The sequence below is a fragment of the Tachysurus fulvidraco genome, chromosome 14 (assembly GCF_022655615.1).
Source record: "Tachysurus fulvidraco isolate hzauxx_2018 chromosome 14, HZAU_PFXX_2.0, whole genome shotgun sequence".
Lineage (NCBI taxonomy): Eukaryota > Metazoa > Chordata > Actinopteri > Siluriformes > Bagridae > Tachysurus > Tachysurus fulvidraco.
In genome coordinates this window covers 7,558,276-7,575,857 of record NC_062531.1, presented here as the reverse complement: position 1 = coordinate 7,575,857, position 17,582 = coordinate 7,558,276, and the positions used below count along the sequence as shown (strand labels likewise).

Here is a 17,582-nt window from a genome sequence, read left to right as displayed (position 1 = left end):
ATAAATGGAAGCACACAGTGTATAAAGATTTGGGTGTTGTGTTCATCTGCATGTGTGGGGAAAGTTTGAAGATCATATACAAGGTAAAGTCCTCAAAGTTGGAGTAATTTTAGGATCTTACATAAAGAATGAGGACAAAATTAATTTTGCTGGGCACCAGAATTATTTAGTCTAAAATCTGGTTTAATAGTTGCCTTATAGTTGAGCTTAAGTTGGAGGGAACTTTTAATAATAGTTGAAAAGAAATGTCAATTCAAGAGTCAATTCAAGAAGCTTTTACCATATATAGCTGTTGCAGTATACAGTGAAATGAGACAGCGTTTCCCCATGTCCATGGTGCTACATAGAACAAAGACAGAGCTAAGGACTTAAGTAAGTTAATCCTAGTCACATAAAGTGTGTCTGTGCAAACTGGTGCAAACAGTGCAAGACAAGACAAACAAGACAGTGCAGGATAAAAGACAAAAAGACAGTGCAGGATAATAGACAGTGCAGGACAAAAGACAAAAAGACAGTGCAAATAAAAAATACAAGACAATACACAAAAGACAATACACAAAAACAGTATTTACAAGACCAGTGTAAATACTGTATATCCAATCAATATTACATGTGCAGAAATATTGGAATGAACACATTAGTATTATGGCAGCAGTTACATGAGATATTGTGAAGTATTTTGCATACAGCAATCAGCTGAAATGTGAAAGACAGCATGTGCAAAGAGCAAAAACAGTGTGCAAAACAGCATGTAAACAGTTTTATATGGTGGTGGTGTAGACATGGATGTATATTGTATTATATGTCAATATCAACATGAAAATAGCACAAATTTTAGAGTTAATTCTACTTAATAAGTGAGTGTCCTAGACAAAAGTTTGCTTATTTTCTCCTAGGGATTTGTCTGATAAACAGTCCAGACTTAAATTATACTCCAGCTGTACAATTATACATTAGTGTGTTGTGAGTTTTAGTATGTTGTGAGTTTTAGTATGTTGTGAGTTTTAGCATGTTGTGGGTTTTAGTATGTTGTGGGTTTTAGTATGTTGTGGGTTTTAGCATGTTGTGAGTTTTAGCATGTTGTGGGTTTTAGTATGTTGTGGGTTTTAGTATGTTGTGAGTTTTAGCATGTTGTGAGTTTTAGCATGTTGTGGGTTTTAGTATGTTGTGGGTTTTAGTATGTTGTGAGTTTTAGACAGTCACTTCATTTGACTTCTAGAGATAATCTTTTATGCCACAATGAGTTAAACTATATTCTGTGCCTTTGATATAGTTCTCGGGTTCCATCCTAAATTGCTGTCTATGTAAAACCCAGTACACTACATATTGTACAGAATCCTTATCATCCTGTCAGTGCACCCATTAGTCATGCGTTTGATACCGGGCCGTTGGCTCAGGGGGACCCGGAAGTGACGCCACGAACTAAGCCCCCGCTTGTATGTTCCGCTGTGCGTCGGCTCTGCTAGCTGAACAAGACAGGAGCACTTCTACCGTGTGAATATTTCATCCAGCAGAAGTCGAGCGTTTTATCGTATCATTCTGGTAGGTAAAACCAATTCGGTGTGTTAGTAGAGAATGTGGGTTTTCACGTGTTTTACACGTGACTTCACGCAGAGTTGTAAAATGGCCTTGTTTACATACGAATCCTCGGACTGAAGTGCGAGCTGGTGACGGCGTTCGGGTTCATCTGGGGGAGGAAATGGTTTTGTATGAAAAAAAAATCTTACTTACTCGAGCTAACAAATGATACAAACGCTGGAAAACATCTATGTATAACTTGTAGTTTTCAGTAGATCTGATACAGACTGAAAACAGGATAGTTTACACGTTTAACTAGCAGCCAGTCTCCTGCGTATCTGCTGCTTTAGCTTTAGCTTGCTAAGCTAGCTTTTATTAAGTCAGACAACAATGCAGCGTTCGCGAGTGTAAACAAACCCAACTAACGAGTTCAGGTCAACGGTTTACAGCCTCCCATCGCTCCCCGCTTTAACTGTCTGAAACTGTAATCTCCAACCAGGCACTTTGTGTGTTATTATGCGTGTGCTGTGGGTTATTAATAGTAGTAAGAGAAGAGGAAAGCACAGCGAGTTGTTTTTCGTATCTGGAAAAAGTGCAGTCTTGAGCTGGACTGGTGATAGTCTTCATTTCAGACACATCTCTTGGTCTATATATGGTGCTTTTGGCACTGATTCAACAGTGTCCAGAGTCCCAGTGTACACCGAGACATGGGTGAGATTTGGCAGTGGTCACATCAACTAACAAGAGCTAATCTTTCTTGTGATCTCTTGCCCTATGTTTAATCCGTTAAACCTCAACAGAAGCCTTTCATTCCAGCGCAGTTTTGTCTTTGCACCATTTGTTCATTTTGACCATCTGTGACTTGAGCAACATGGGGTGAAAAAAAATCAGATGTTTGGAAAACGACCTCCAAAAAGAAATGACCCATAACACCCACACTTTTAACCTCAAAGTGTGAATATCCAAGGCCTGTGTTTCTGTAGATAAGACTCCAGGCCACCTTGACCAGCAGATGTGGGTTAGTGAAGTCGATCCAGCGAGATAAACACGAGATGTGGTTGTGCACCAAACCAGTTATGAATTCCCAGAATTCTTTCCAAGTATTTTATATGCGCTTGTGTATTATGTTTACGTGTGCTGACGTAGTTTATCAGCCAGACTTGATACTACCACTATTGGGCTTATCTTAGAGTACTAGGTAAAGCGATCTTAATATCTATTTACATCTCCTGATTGCACATGTACACTGTTAAATCTATTTGATTCGAACCTGGTGTGTGTGGCTGTGCATTTGAGAACACAGCAAACACATTCAAGTGTGGACCAAAATAACCAATAAACCATGACAGCCAGGCGATCTCGGTCCACTTCCAAGTGCGATTCAGTTACAGCAATAAAAGAGATTTGACTCTGAATCAACTCGCCCGCAGCAATGAACCCAACACGCCTTAATTGTAGAGGTTTAGAACTGTGATGAAGAATTGAAAAACGTCCCTACTCCAGTCATATATTGAATACACTTGCTTTAACTTGTGTAATAAAAATACATTACTGATCAATAACACAATTTTTTGACTGTGTCCCTTCAGTGTCTCTCAGTTCTCTCAGCTCGTCCCTATTTCTGATTTCCTCATGAGTGACGGGGAGTGCGACTTTTTCTGCTTCTTCCGCTGCTGCTGAGTTCGGCACAGCCCCCCTGGGATAAGCAATCCAGTCTGGGGCAGACAGCGGCAGCATCGAGGGCCGCTTCCTGGTGGAGAGCGGCATTTGAGTCGGCGCACGGATAAGCCCCAAGGGCTATGTCTGTGGACATGAGCAGCCAAGCGTCCGACAGTAATGAGGAAGATTTTGAAGAGGAGGAGAATGAGGGCGCTGAGGAAGAAGATCAGGGTGATATGACTTATTATTATGAAGGTGTGGCTGGTGACGTGGAGCAAGCGGAACCAGACACTTTTGACCCGGAAGAATACCAGTTCACATGTCTGACCTATAGAGAAAGCCAGAGACTGCTGACTGAGGAGGTCAACCATGTGTCCTCCTCCCTTAAGGTTTGTATTGGTTGTGTGTGTGTGGATTCTTTCAGAAAGCTTATTAGGATGCAAAATGGCAGATGTTTTCTTTTTGTTGCATTTTGATTCGAATTGAAAGCCTTTCCCATGTCATGTTAAATGAAGATCTATATGGTGACATGCTGATGGGTTATTAGGTTACTTCCACTGAGTAGGTTTTAAGTGATCTCTCTGCACTTAACAATGTCTTTTAAACAATTAGCTCCTCTTAGATAGCTGATTATTTATATACATTGATTCTTGGGTCAAAATAGTTTTTTTCTCAGTATTTTCTCAGTACCTCAGATTGGGGAAGTGCTCCATATGAGCGCAGTTTGTGAAGCAGGCTTACACCTGCCTTGTTCAGTATGCAAATAATTAGATCATAGTGTATTCTGACAAAAATCTTGCAGCATTTCACTGATAAAGCATGCATGTATGACAATGCAAATCAAAACGTAGATACTTAGAGAAGCTGGTCTTTGTGATTAAAACAAGCAGTTTAGTAGCTGTTAAATTGGTTTATCTGCGTGTGGTACAGCAGAAGAACGTTTATATATAAAACGGCGTACAATACTCGTTCTGTAAATGCTATCGAAAAATAAAGCACCAGATTCCGTTGCGATCCATTAAAGTTTCATTTATTTATTTACCCCACATGCTTCAGCACTGTGGGTGGGCAGAATTGACTCACTGAACCGTCTGAACTAAATTCACTGGAAGGAAACCCTGCTGTGTTCATGCGTGTGAAGGAGAGAGTACAGGGAGAAAAGGCTGTGTGGTTCTGCATAGTTTAATGTGACCTGGCACTGGTGTGACTGTGTGGGCTGCAGTGTTACAGCTGCTTCTCCTAAACCTGGAGAATCATTATCGGCCTCAAATCTTTCACGGGCAGCATGCAGAGAGATGCTTCCTGAAGTCAGCAGCCAGGCTTTTACTAAGGCTACATTAGTGCGAGCTTTTCTTCATCCTGTCTGTCTTAAGAAATTGCACACTAATACTCGGATTGAGTTATTTTTCTCAGTAGGTCCTAAAGAGCAACTGTCGAACTTCACAAAAATGCATTAGGAACATAATTTATTTTGTGTCTTATTTTTAACAAAGGTAATGTTGTATTCCAAGAAGGTGGGAGTTGGTCCTGGGGTCATTTAAATGTACTGTGACGAGGTTTATTTGATTCACATACAATGAATTCTCGTCTTTGCTCTGGTCTATTACACACACACACACACACACACACACACAACACACTCTTCTTCCCAAGGTGAGTGAGAATGAGGCATCATAAACGTGTAGATTGTGTAATTGTGTAAATATGGGAGGCCTAAAGGTAGGCAATTTTAAAATCTCATCAATGAAAAGGGCAAAGGAATGAGCTGATTGTGTTTATGTAGTAGGTGCTGTTTTTTTTTTTTTTAATTTAATTTATTCAGATTTCGGTTGGTGTTGTGGCTGATCATTGCTTTAATTGGCCAAAATTGGTATACCAAATGACTGTCTTTCCTACTGCTTTACTAAATGCATCATTAATTCTTTAGTCAGAAATGATTCACTTGTATTGTTTTTTTCTTTCACTAGGTGTCACCGGCTGTGGCCAAATTGGTCCTTGTACATTTCCACTGGCAAGTGTCACAGATACTAGACAGGTAATAGAACACGCACATAAACTACCCTGATTAAATATGGGGCAAGTTTACAAACAACGAAAGGGAAGAGCTGATTTTCTCTGTGTGTTATAGGTGCAAGTCAAACTCTTCACAGTTGCTTTGTGAGGCCCAGGTTCAGCCCATAACCACCTGCCGATCTCTCACTGTGAGTATCTTTTTGTTGTTGGAGTTGTTGTTGTTGTTTTCCAGTTTACTTCAATTCACTGGCACGGCATTGCAGTAGTTCTGGTCTCACTAGCACTAACTCTGTTTGCATATTTTTTTTTAAAGTTATAAACAAAAACACAGCTGTATGGAAAAGCAGCAGCCATCAGCTGGTACCTAAACTAAAACCTGCAGTCGGACATGCTTTCAAGTTGGCCGCATCTGGGACATTTCTGCTTCCTCGAAAGTTGTATTGTTGTTTACAAGTATAATGATTGAGTGTGTGGTTGTACAGTGCGTTTCAGAAACGTACATCACAAATCTCTTAGGAATATTAAAGTGTGTGTGTGCTTGAATGTCGTCATTCTGGCTAAAGAAAGGAATCCATATAGTTATAGAGATCAAATATTTATGAATAGTAGAGCAGTGTGGTAGGTCTGCATGGTAATGGCTAAAATGAAAATCAATGTTTTGTTCAATATTGAAATCAAATTATTTATATTATATTCATTCAGCCAGTTTAATAACAAAGCCGTTTTATTGCACTTTGTCTTATCTCTTATTATCATCCAAAAAACCCTAAAGGTTTTCACACAGTAGGCTACTGTATATTCCTTCAAATGTCTGTCTTCTCAATCAATACTTCTCAGTCCCATTAATTGATCGTATCTTCTGGTGCGTGTCTAGAGATTTTTAGTTTTGCTTGTAATGCTGAATGAAATCGCCGTTCCCTGCAGGCTTACTGTGTTTTAGATAGCAGGCATTCAACTAATTTCAGAAAAGCTCAAAGGTAACTGATGTTGATTATGATCAAGTAGTCTAAGGTTGGGTTGTCCAAGGACTGGTGTGGGTGCAGGTACAAGGCTTTCAGTAGACTCAGTCATGGCTTCTGCTTGGCTAGAATGAATCCTTTACCCACACTGGACCTTTGTGGATTAAACTGCTCTTGGAAAGCAAAAACTGAGGACAGGATTATAATGTGACTAATTGTTCAGCCCTTCTGTATGTGTTTTGGGTAATACTGTTCTCTCATGACTAAAGTTTTCATACTGTATGTTTACTGTGTTTTTAGGCCATGGCGTCATTGCAGTGCGGTGTGTGTCTGCAGTTTGTACGGAGAGATGCACTGCTCTCTCTACCCTGTCAGCACTCCTTCTGCAAGTCCTGCTGGGAGCAGCACTGTACTGTGCTGGTCAAAGATGGCATAGGAGTGGGTACGTACACCCACAGATCTATATGCACAGATGAGGTTAGGAGTTATTGGCGTGTGTGTATTTCTCTTCTGGTCTTTAACGCTTTAACACTTACAAGAGTGTATTGTTTTGTAAGAATGTCTGGGTAAGTGAGAAATGCTAAGGCTTTCATTTGTTTGTTGTTTGTTTGTTACTAATCTGATTTTATATAGAAGTTTTTACTCCGGTAAATAACAATTCCTTTCTTTAAATCAAGGTAAATTTGAACGTAACAAGAAATTTCAGTTTGACCTCGGAAAAATAAATATTGATCCAACCGTGTGTGCATACTTGTAGGGATCTCGTGCATGGCTCAGGACTGTTCTCTTCAGATGCCAGAGGATTTTGTCCTGCCACTGCTTCCCAGTGAAGAACTAAAGGACAAATACAGACGCTACCTCTTCAGGGACTATGTGGAGGTATTGCATGTTTGTTTTGTAATAAAATACACACAGAATTACAAGTGGACAGATTAGGGATGTCATGACACCACAATGTTGTTATCGCAGCTCTGGGTGAAAAATAAAATAAATAGGTAACTAAATAATTTAAACACGTTTTTTTTTTTTTGTTTTGGTAGTGTATTAGGCACTTGGTGTAGACCAGTGGGGGGCAAGATACTAGTCTGGGTGGGGGAATGTTAGAGATGCTGTATGACCTGCGCTAATAACTCACAGCTATGTGATCAAATTGCAGGGTCTTGTAAAACTGAATTTGCAAGATGTGTGTTCTTTATTTGTTTTTATTTATATAAAGAAAACATGAGTGAGAAGGCAAAACAAATTTAGTTTATTTCTTAAAGGACACAATTTAATATGTAAGGCATAACAGAATGGTACAATCATCAAACAAAATAAGGAAATAATCCCTGTTAAAAATTTTCACACATTTAGAATCAGAATCAGAAAGAGCTTTGTTGCCAGGTATGTTTTCACATGCGAGGAATTTGTTTTAGTGACAGAAGCTCCACAGTGTAACAGAATGACATACAATATACAATTTGTATGTACAAGTGTGAAATGTGCAATTGAAATATAAATAGTATGTGTTTTAAGTAAATAACGTGTAAGTATAGTGTTGTGTGTTCCGTGTACGTTAAGTGTTCATCAGATGGATAGCCTGAGGGAAGAAACCGTTCCTATGTCTGGTCGTTCTGGAGCTCAGGGCTCTGTAGCGTCGAACAGATGGCAACAGTTCAAAGAGGGAGTGTGCTGGATGTGAGGGGTCCAGATTGATTGTCTTTGACTTTTTGCTCACTCTGGAGAAGTACAGATCTTGGAGAGTGGGGAGAGTTGTGCCAATGATTCGCTCAGCAGTCCGGACTACCCTCTGTAGTAGGGCTGGGCGAAAAAACGATAACAATATGTATCGCAATAGACACGTGATCGATAGCGATATAAAATGTGCTCGATAAGACGATAGATATTTTTTATTCTTCGTCGGAAGAAAACAGAAGTTGCGAAGCAATTTTGGTTGCATTAACAAAGGCACGTATCACGTTTGCTGGTGCTGGATTCCTCTTCAGTAACCGGCGAATGATGAGCAGAAAATGAGCGCCGCAGTGAGCGAGGAAAGTGTAAATAAAAGAGGAAAAGTCAGCTCGCCAGTATGGCAGTTGTTTGGATATTATAACTAGGGCTGAAACGATTCCTTGAGTAACTCGATTACAAAAATAGTTTGAGGCAAATTCCTCTGCCTCGAAGCCTCTTTTATTTAATTTTAAAGCTCACATCACGTTATTGTGCAATTATTTTGTGGGCGTACGCGCACGCGTGTGTGTGTGTGTGTGTGTGTGTGTGTGTGACAACGCACTTATGTAAAAGCGTAAGGAGACGCGTGGAGTTAGCGGTCTTTTTATTTGAGGGTGCGTGCGGGCTGCAAAATGGAAGGGCGCGATATCAGTCAATGAGCAAAGAGAAGTAACAAACAGGAGAAAACGACAGAAAATGTCCAAGTTTTGGGACACTATTAGAGCGTCTGTTTTCAGCAGCAGGAAATATTTCTTCAAAGCGCAGGGCAAGCCTCAATTCTGAGCATGTTGATACCTTAAACTGTTGCAATCACATGCTCCCTTAAAGCATGAAGGGACTTCACACAGCTCCAGTGATAAGTTGAAGATCCATGTGAAAATGGGGGCCAGTTGATCAGCACAGGTTCTCAGACAGGCTGGTGAAACGCTGTCTGGGCTATGTGCTTTTCTTCTCTTGATCTTCCTGAAGACCTGACACACATCATCCTCACTGAACTGAATTTTAGGTGTGGCAGAGTCAGGGGTTCCAGGAGGTGTGAATTGGGCTTTTTCAAACCTGCAGTAGAACTCGTTCAGGTCGTCTGCCAGTTGTTGATTCACCACAGTGTGGGCGGATGGTGTCGTGTAGTCAATTAGTTCTTATTATTGTGTAATAATTGTGCCTGAGGTCCTTAATTCTCTCAGGTCATAAATGTCGTATAGCTGCCCATTCTACTTGGGAAATGCCTCCAGTTGCTCCAGTTCCTCCAACCAATTCTTTTGGTTGTCTTACACAAACTGCATGTTTGTGGACTCCCCAAAGTGCAATAATGATATTGAGGTCAGGAGACTCTGATGGCCGCTCCAGAACCTTCAGCTTTTTCTGCTATAGCCATTGGAGGGACAACCTTGTCTTGTGCTTTGGATCATTGTCATGTTGAAACATCCAAGAGCGTCACATGCGGCGTTTTTGTGCTATAGAAATGCAAATGGTCTGCCAGTATTTTCTGATAACATGCTGCATTCATTTTACCATCAATTTTTACCAACTCCCCTGTGCCACTGGAGCTCATCACCATGCTTTACAGAGGTGATGGTGTACGTTTCCCCGTAGGCCTTGTTTACTCCTCTTCAAACATAGCTTTTATGTTTGTGACTCAAGTTTATCTCATCACTCCAAATGACTTCTCTAGAAGCTGTGAGGCTTGTCTAGGTGCCGTCTGGTGTACTGAAGGAGGGCCTTTTTGTGACCAGCATCTTTAAGCATCTTGCTCATCAGTGTCAAATAAGCAGACACACTTGTTTTTTTTCCTATATGCAGGATGGTATGTTGTTTACATAGCAAGTATTTAAAAATTATAGTTTTGGATTATATACTAGGTTGTGGTATTGAAAATGCATCAACCTTTCAGTTCCTCACACAAGTCGATCTTTCTGTCCTGCTTTATGCTTCAATGATAATTAATTTTTAGGCTTGCAGTGTGGTTTAAAAGAATATTTTTCCATCATGGATGAACATCAGGATTTGATCTGAGGATCTGAACTCAGGATTTTATAAAATAAATAATTGTACTGTTCCGTTTCATTCTACAGAGTCACTTCCAGCTGCAGTTGTGTCCTGGTGCAGACTGTCCAATAGTCATAAAGGTGCAAGAGCCCCGAGCTCGCAGAGTTCAGTGCAGTCGTTGTGATGAAGTCTTCTGGTAAATATAAAATCATTCAAGTATACAGAAACCCCACACTCAATCACTCTAAACGTAAACCGACATGTGCAGATTTGCTTGTGAATACAATTAACGCCTTTAATATAATCTTGTCAAGTCAAGAAGCTTTTATTGTCATTTCAACCATACCTAGCTGTTGCAGTACACAGTAAAATGCGGCAACATTTCTCCAGGATCATGGGGCTACATAGAACAAAGACAGAGCTAAGGACTTAGTAGGTAGTTCTAGTCACATAAAGTGCAACTGTGCAAACAGTGCAGGACAAAAGACAGTGCAAACAAAAAATTACAAGACAACACACAAAAAACAATAATAAAAAGACAATAAACAGACACAGCGCCGACCAGTGTAGATACTGTATGTTCAACAGTATTGCGTGCAGTAATACTATAATGAACACAGTTTCATAGCAGCATCCTACCTGATTAGTGGCAGCTCATTGAATGTGCTACTGTCTGTCTCTCAAGTTTTAAGTGCAGACAGATGTACCACGCCCCCACAGACTGCGCTACCATCCGCAAATGGCTCACTAAATGCGCAGACGATTCAGAGACGGCCAACTACATCAGTGCACACACTAAAGACGTGAGTAAATTTACCAGCTCTAACACATCTGCACACGCATGCAGCACATTTTTCGTACGGATGCCACTTGTGGTTGAGTTGTTTGGTGTCGAAACTGATATTTTTCTCTTGGATTGCAGTGTCCTAAGTGCAATATCTGCATTGAGAAAAACGGAGGCTGCAACCACATGGTGAGTAGCGTGCACTCTGGCTGCACTCCATTCTAATTCCTGCATCTTCACGGCTATTTAAAAACATGTTGTGCATACATTCAATTGCACTTTTATCCATATACGCACATAGACAAAATTGTTTGTACCCTTCGGTCAATGAAAGAAAAACTCACAATAGTCACAGAAAAAACTTTTATCTGACAAAAGTAATAATACATAAAAATTCTATGAACGTTAACCAATGAAAGTCAGACATTGCTTTTCAACCATGCTTCAACGGAATTATTTAAAAAATAAACTCATGGAACAGGCCTAGACAAAAATGATGGTACCCCTAGGAAGGACTGAAAATAATGTGACCAAAGGGACATGTTAATTCAAGGTGTGTCCCCTAATTAGCATCACAGGTGTCTACAATCTTGTAATCAGTCAGTGGGCCTATATATAGGGCTCCAGGTAGTCACTGTTTTGTCTGGTGACATGGTGTGTACCACATTCAACATGAACCAGAGGAAGCGAAGGAAAGAGTTGTCTTAGGAGATTAGAAAGGAAATTATAGACACGCATGATAAAGGTAAAGGCTATAAGACCATCTCCAAGCAGCTAGATGTTCCTGTGACTACAGTTGCACATAATATTCAGAAATTTAAGATCCATGGGACTGTAGCCAACCTCCCTGGACATGGTGGCAGGAGGAAAATTGATGCCAAATCAAAGAGACGGATAATCCGAATGGTAACAAAAGAGCCCAGAAAGAGTTCTAAAGAGATCCAAGGTGAACTTCATGCACATGGAACATCAGTGTCAGATCACACCATCCTTCATTGTTTAAGCCAAAGTGGACTACATGGGAGACGACCAAGGAGAACATATCATAAAAAAAAAAGCTAGACTGGAATATGCCAACCATGTTGACAAGCCACAAAGCTTCTGGGAGAATGTCCTATGGACAGATGAGAGAAAAATGGAACTTTTTGCCAAGGCACATAAGCTCTATGTTCACAGATGGAAAATGAAGCATATCAAGAAAAGAACACTATCCCTACTGTGAAACATGGAGGAGGCTCTGTTATGTTCTGGGGTTGCTTTGCTTCATCTGGCACAGGGTGTCTTGAATCTGTGCAGGGTACAATGAAATCTAAAGACTATCAAGGGATTCTAGAGAGAAAAGTGCTGGCCAGTATCAGAAAGCTTGGTCTCAGTCGCAGGTCATGGGTCTTACAACAGGACAATGACCCAAAGCACAGCTAAAAACACCCAAGAATGGCTAAGAGAATGCCACATTAGAATAGTTCAATGTTTTCCTATGAGCCCTGACCTCAATCATATTGAGCATCTTTGGAAGGAGCTGAAACATGCCGTCTGGAAATGACACTCTTCAAACCGGAAACAACTGGAGCAGTTTGCTCATGAGGAGTGGGCCAAAATACCTGCTGAGAGGTGCAGAAGTCACATTGACAGTTACAGGAATTGTCTGATTGCAGTGATTGCCTCAAAAGGTTGTGCAACAAAATATTAAGTTAGGGGTACCATCATTTTTGTCTAGGCCTGTTCCATGAGTTAATTTTTTTTAAATAATTCCATTGAAGCATGGTTGAAAAGCAATGTCTGAATTTCACTGGTTAACATTCATAGAATTTCTATTTATTATTACTTTTTAAAAGTTAAAAGTTTTTTCTGTGACCGTGTTTCCGACCGAAGGGTACCAACAATTTTGTCCACGTATGTAGGCTTTCAAATATGACCGCCTGTCAAGTCATGGAGATTGTAGTTTACAAAGAGGAATTACTGGATTTAAAAATCTGTCTGCCCTATGATCCCGAGTATTTGATTGATTGATTGATAGATAGATCTATAGATCTATATATATATCACACACATTTCATATAAATATTTAAATATACCAGGCATTTTTTAGTTTAGACAATTAATTATTTCCTGATGCTTGATTGCTAGGAATGGACTATTACCAAATTAATTATAACAGTTATAATAGTCATAAAAATACACTACGGCTATAAAAAAAATCTGAAAAGTGCATTTATAAAGTAGGCTGTGAGTTTACTGCATAAAGGACAAACAGGGTCAGGTCTGACGAGCGGTGGCTACAATTTGATTGCAAGAAACACCTTCGATCAGAAAAATGCAGGAGTTCTGTGCTCCTGCCTGACATACATTAGATAAATTAAAGCTTAAACAACATAAACATTACAAACAAAAAGCAAGATGCAATTGGCCAAAATGTCAAATATAAATAAGAAACTTTGTGCAGTGCTTGTGCTCACTAACTAAGGCTTAATTGGATTTGGTTTTGGTCAGAATAGATCAAAAATGCTTTTGTTTCTTCATATTTGATTATGGTCAAATTATATCAAATATACTTTTAATATCAAATTGATAGAGGATGAGTTTTTAAAAAGAAATCTTCACCTTTTTCCATACTTTTAAATAAAGAAATTAAATCTCGGCCTCAAATTGTGAACATTCTTAAATTTGTTATGTTATTTAAGTGTTGTTTTTAGGCTTCCTGTAAGTGTTTATAAGTGTTTATATTTTTCTCCTCTCTCTTTCCATGCAGCAATGCTCCAAATGTAAACACGGTAAGAGCCTAACCGCAGTTCATGTAAGATTACCTAATCAAATGAACGCAGCTAGAACATGCAGTTTTCTGGCATAAATTCAGTGCATGTTTGTGTGTAGATTTCTGCTGGATGTGTTTGGGAGATTGGAAGACTCACGGCAGCGAGTATTACGAGTGCAGCCGCTACAAAGAGAATCCTGACATCGTGAACCAGAGCCAACAGGCGCAGGCTAGAGAAGCCCTGAAAAAATACCTCTTCTACTTTGAGAGGGTACAACATGCATACATGTAAACAAAACGTTTCAGAGAAGCTGTGAACAGCCACTAGCCTAGTTTTAGGTTATTACCCTCATGCCTTTTGTGTCTTATAAATGGTCCCTAAAACCCAAGAGTTGTGTTTAGTAGTGCAAATGGGATTTTTTTGAACATTGTTTATTACTGTCAATTTCACCAAATCTGTCAAATTTATACAGGCTGATTCTTTTGACCAAGCAATATATAGATTGGGCCCTGATAAAATTAAACACTAAACAAATGGGGACCGTCTAATGCATTACACAATAATAAAGAATGTCTGAAATATTTCACAAGCTCATATTTGGTGCTTTTACCTGCAGCCAAACTGAGTTACAACCAGTACAAACCTTAGAGTTCCAGTGAAGTTTGTATTCTTTCTGATTGGACAGCAAACGGACACTAAAGTGTGCGTTTGTGAATGTGTTTAGTGGGAGAACCACAATAAGAGTATGCAGCTGGAGGCTCAGACGTATCAGCGCATTCAGGAGAAAATTCATGAGAGGGTTATGAATAACTTGGGTACCTGGATCGACTGGCAGTACATGCAAAATGCTGCCAAGCTACTGGCCAAGGTATGTACACACACTGCACACATTCTTTCTGCAATGTTTTCATAGGTTATGCTTCACAACTGTTTTTGCCCTGTGCTTCTCTGTCGTTTCTCTTCCTAGTGTCGCTACACACTGCAGTATACTTACCCCTACGCCTACTACATGGAGTCTGGACCCCGCAAAAAACTGGTGAGTGATCTTACCAGCCATGTGCAGATTTACATTCAGACTCGTGGACAGGCTGCACATTTATTACTTATTTTAATGTTGCTTTTCTGTTGTCAACTGATGTGATGGTGGAGATCATGCTCAACTACAGTTAGTATTTTTAATTTTTTAATGAATAAAGGTAATCCCATTCAACTAAACTTTGACTATTAAAGTGAAGAACCTTATAGAGCTGTTGATACTTTGACATGGCATAAAAATTTTTTTGAATGACTGAAAATATTTTTCCCCCACAATGTCTTAAAGTTAGTACAGTTTGTGTGATTTTAAATGTTTTGAATCTTTTAAGATGTTCAGAAATCAAAAGCATGAATAGCATCATTAAATTAATAAAGTACATACAGAAAATTCATAAAACTATTGACTATTGTAGAAGCGTAACATCATTTAATGTTTAGCAGTTGTTTACATTGTCTGTGTGTGTGTGTGTGTGTGTGTGTGTGTGTCTGTATGTGTGTCCTCCTGTGCAGTTTGAGTACCAGCAGGCGCAGCTGGAAGCGGAGATCGAGAACCTGTCATGGAAGGTGGAGAGGGCGGACAGTTATGAGAGAGTAGAGGGGGAGCTCAATGCCACTGATAGAGGGGTGAGAGGTTTTTGTTGTTGTTGTTGTTTACAGCACCATCTGCTCCTACCACACACAAACCATCATGCCTTTACACCTTCAAATGATGACTCCCAGCCATAACTCCCTATTCTTACATTCTTACATTACAGTGCTAGATTAAAAACCTCAATACTCAAGGGGGTAGAGTAAAGAGCATGTGGTATTGTTTCACTAGACACGTTAATAAAAATGCTTCATACTAGATTTCCACTCTAGTTTCATCTTTATTTGTTGACTTGATGCCTAGGAAAAATCCTTCACATGGTCACAATAATAATGTCGTCTATATTTAGTCGTCTATATTATAAGAGGGACTAAGCCTACGAGTGAATGTAGCTGATGTAGTCACATGACATGACTATTCTCAATTATTATTGTACAGTGCTGTGAGAAATAGTACACAATATTCTACAGTATATAATTTAGCTGTACACTATGCTCATCAGAAAGAAAAATTAATAGCGATGATCTCCTGTAGTGTGTAGCATTTGTAGGGTTTTTTAATGTTCCTTTTCTGTTTTGTTTATTCTTATTTGATTGATTGATTGATTTGATTGATTGATTAATTAATTAATTGTGAATTGATTCTTTTTTTTTCCTTTTTCCCCCCTCCATAGGATTTGGAAAATCAGATGCACATCGCTGAACAGAAGAGACGCACACTGCTGAAGGACTTTCATGACACTTGAACGCTTGTCTGATATGATCCCAGCATTTGGCTCTCTTTTCTATCATCCTCTCATCCTTCTCCATCTGTCTCTCGCTCCAAAGATCCCCTCACCTCCCCATCCGTCACTTGTTTCTTTTGTGCTGTTTCTCATGTGTCTCTCTTTCTCTCATTCATACATTTGGTCATATTTCTTGTATTCTCTCCTGTCCATGCGGAAACCTCCCTCCCCCCATCCCTCTTTCTATCCCTTTCTCTATTTTTCCCACCCATCTGTCTCTTAGCTCCAGAGTTTCATCAGAGCGCAATTGTCATAGCATGATTCATGCCCCAAATTATTTAATTTTTTTTGAACAACTCCATATCAACACACAAATACACACACAGTTTAAAATATACATAGTCAACACTCCTGAAACCTGGACTACCTGCTGCTCTTCCAGCTGAATCCTCCCAGTAATCACTTTTTGGGGGGGTTCTCTTTTTGTTTTGTTTGTTTGTTTGTTTTATCTTTCACCCTTTCTTTTTTCGCTTTTCACTCTAGGTTGATTTATTTTTTTTCTTCCTGAAAATGGCTGTTGATAGTTAGCTCGCTTAAAAACAAATGAAACATGCTGTAATTTTCAACGGTTGTACATTAATACAGAAATAGTTACTGAGAGAAGGTTTTTAAACCAGATATTGAGTCCTGTGTTCTGTACACACACACACACACACACACACACACACACACACCTGTCACCTTATTGTAATTTTATGTTTTTAAAGTAATGAAAATGTTCAACAAATTATCAAACTAATAATGTTATTCTCTACTGCGTAATGCTTACCGTTCTTACATTTATCTTTTAGAAACTTTCATGACTGTTATATGTGCCTTTTACTCATGACCACTTCTGTTTGTGTGCTCACATGCTTATTTGGCACATGTAACCACTGCATGTTCAGGTCTGGACACACAAACCAAATATAGCCAGCCCTGTGAGCCAGAGATAAAATTAACCCCATGGGGTGGCCCATACACACATGCAACCAAAAGATAGAGAAAACACAGCTACACCCAGAACATCGCTGCACTATACCTATTACGCAAGAGAGTCTGTATTCTGAAAATTAGCTTTTTTTTCCTGATTTGGAGAACTGAGAAAATGGTTCTTTAGGAAATAGAAGATTTTTAGGAGCACTCGGATTACAGCTATAGGTGTAGGATTACTGTTATTGTAGTTCAGTGTAAGTGAAAAACAGGCTATGCCTCAAACTGCATACTGTAATTATAAGTATTAGTACTCGAGATATATATATATATATATATATATATATATATATATATATATATATATATATATATATATATATATATATATATATATATATACTATTGGTTGTAAACTTTCCAGACAATACGATATGACTTCAGTTCTTAAGGCATTTAGTCGATGTTGGACAATACCACAATACCTGAATCCTCTAGGATAATACAACAGAACCAGCTATAATACAATACCATACTTTTATATTTAATCTCTGTTCATTCAAGATTCATAACTTAGTGAAGGACAAATTTAAGTATCTGACTTAATGAGAAAATAAGCTTGTAAGTTCATTTACACATCAGTTTATAAATATTACTTAATGACTACAGGAATGTTTGTATGCATCATTACTCTGGCCCAACAGGCAGTTGTATGACCGTTGCCTCTGTTTATTTCAATGTTATCTCTTCAATTTAAATCCATTATTGAGTACAGTTGTATGGTATTTTAGGGGTGTTCTGGGGGAAGACAGTGGGCTATAAAGCATGATTAAATAGTGTTGGTTATATTACATCCACATCAATTGTAGATGTAACTTGG

General features: G+C 39.1%; 1 protein-coding gene across 2 annotated transcripts; it reads left to right on the top strand.

Moving 5' to 3' along the window:
* The first annotated feature begins 1,384 nt into the window (after positions 1-1,384).
* arih2 (ariadne homolog 2 (Drosophila)) lies at positions 1,385-16,408 on the top strand. 2 transcript variants are annotated; one of them, XM_027134033.2, is made up of 15 exons: positions 1,385-1,542; positions 3,108-3,566; positions 5,145-5,212; positions 5,306-5,378; positions 6,450-6,591; positions 6,907-7,028; positions 9,932-10,041; positions 10,531-10,648; positions 10,768-10,818; positions 13,379-13,400; positions 13,501-13,652; positions 14,107-14,250; positions 14,350-14,418; positions 14,928-15,041; positions 15,680-16,408. In XM_027134033.2, the coding sequence occupies exons 2-15, from the start codon at positions 3,318-3,320 to the stop codon at positions 15,749-15,751; spliced, it is 1,506 nt and encodes a 501-aa protein (XP_026989834.2). In that variant the 5' UTR covers positions 1,385-1,542; positions 3,108-3,317; the 3' UTR covers positions 15,752-16,408. The 2 variants fall into 2 exon arrangements, with proteins under 2 accessions (XP_026989834.2, XP_026989835.2); XM_027134034.2 differs by lacking the exon at positions 1,385-1,542 and adding an exon at positions 1,685-1,707.
* Positions 16,409-17,582: the final 1,174 nt, after the last annotated feature.

What these genes read in the sequence shown, in the direction of transcription:
- arih2 (XM_027134033.2), top strand. Translation starts at nt 3,318, where the DNA reads ATGTCTGTGGACATGAGCAGCCAAGCGTCCGACAGTAATGAGGAAGAT. An exon ending in CCACCTGCCGATCTCTCACT is followed by an intron (nt 5,379 to 6,449) that starts GTGAGTATCTTT and finishes CTGTGTTTTTAG; the next exon opens with GCCATGGCGTCATTGCAGTG. An exon ending in CTGCCAAGCTACTGGCCAAG is followed by an intron (nt 14,251 to 14,349) that starts GTATGTACACAC and finishes TTCTCTTCCTAG; the next exon opens with TGTCGCTACACACTGCAGTA.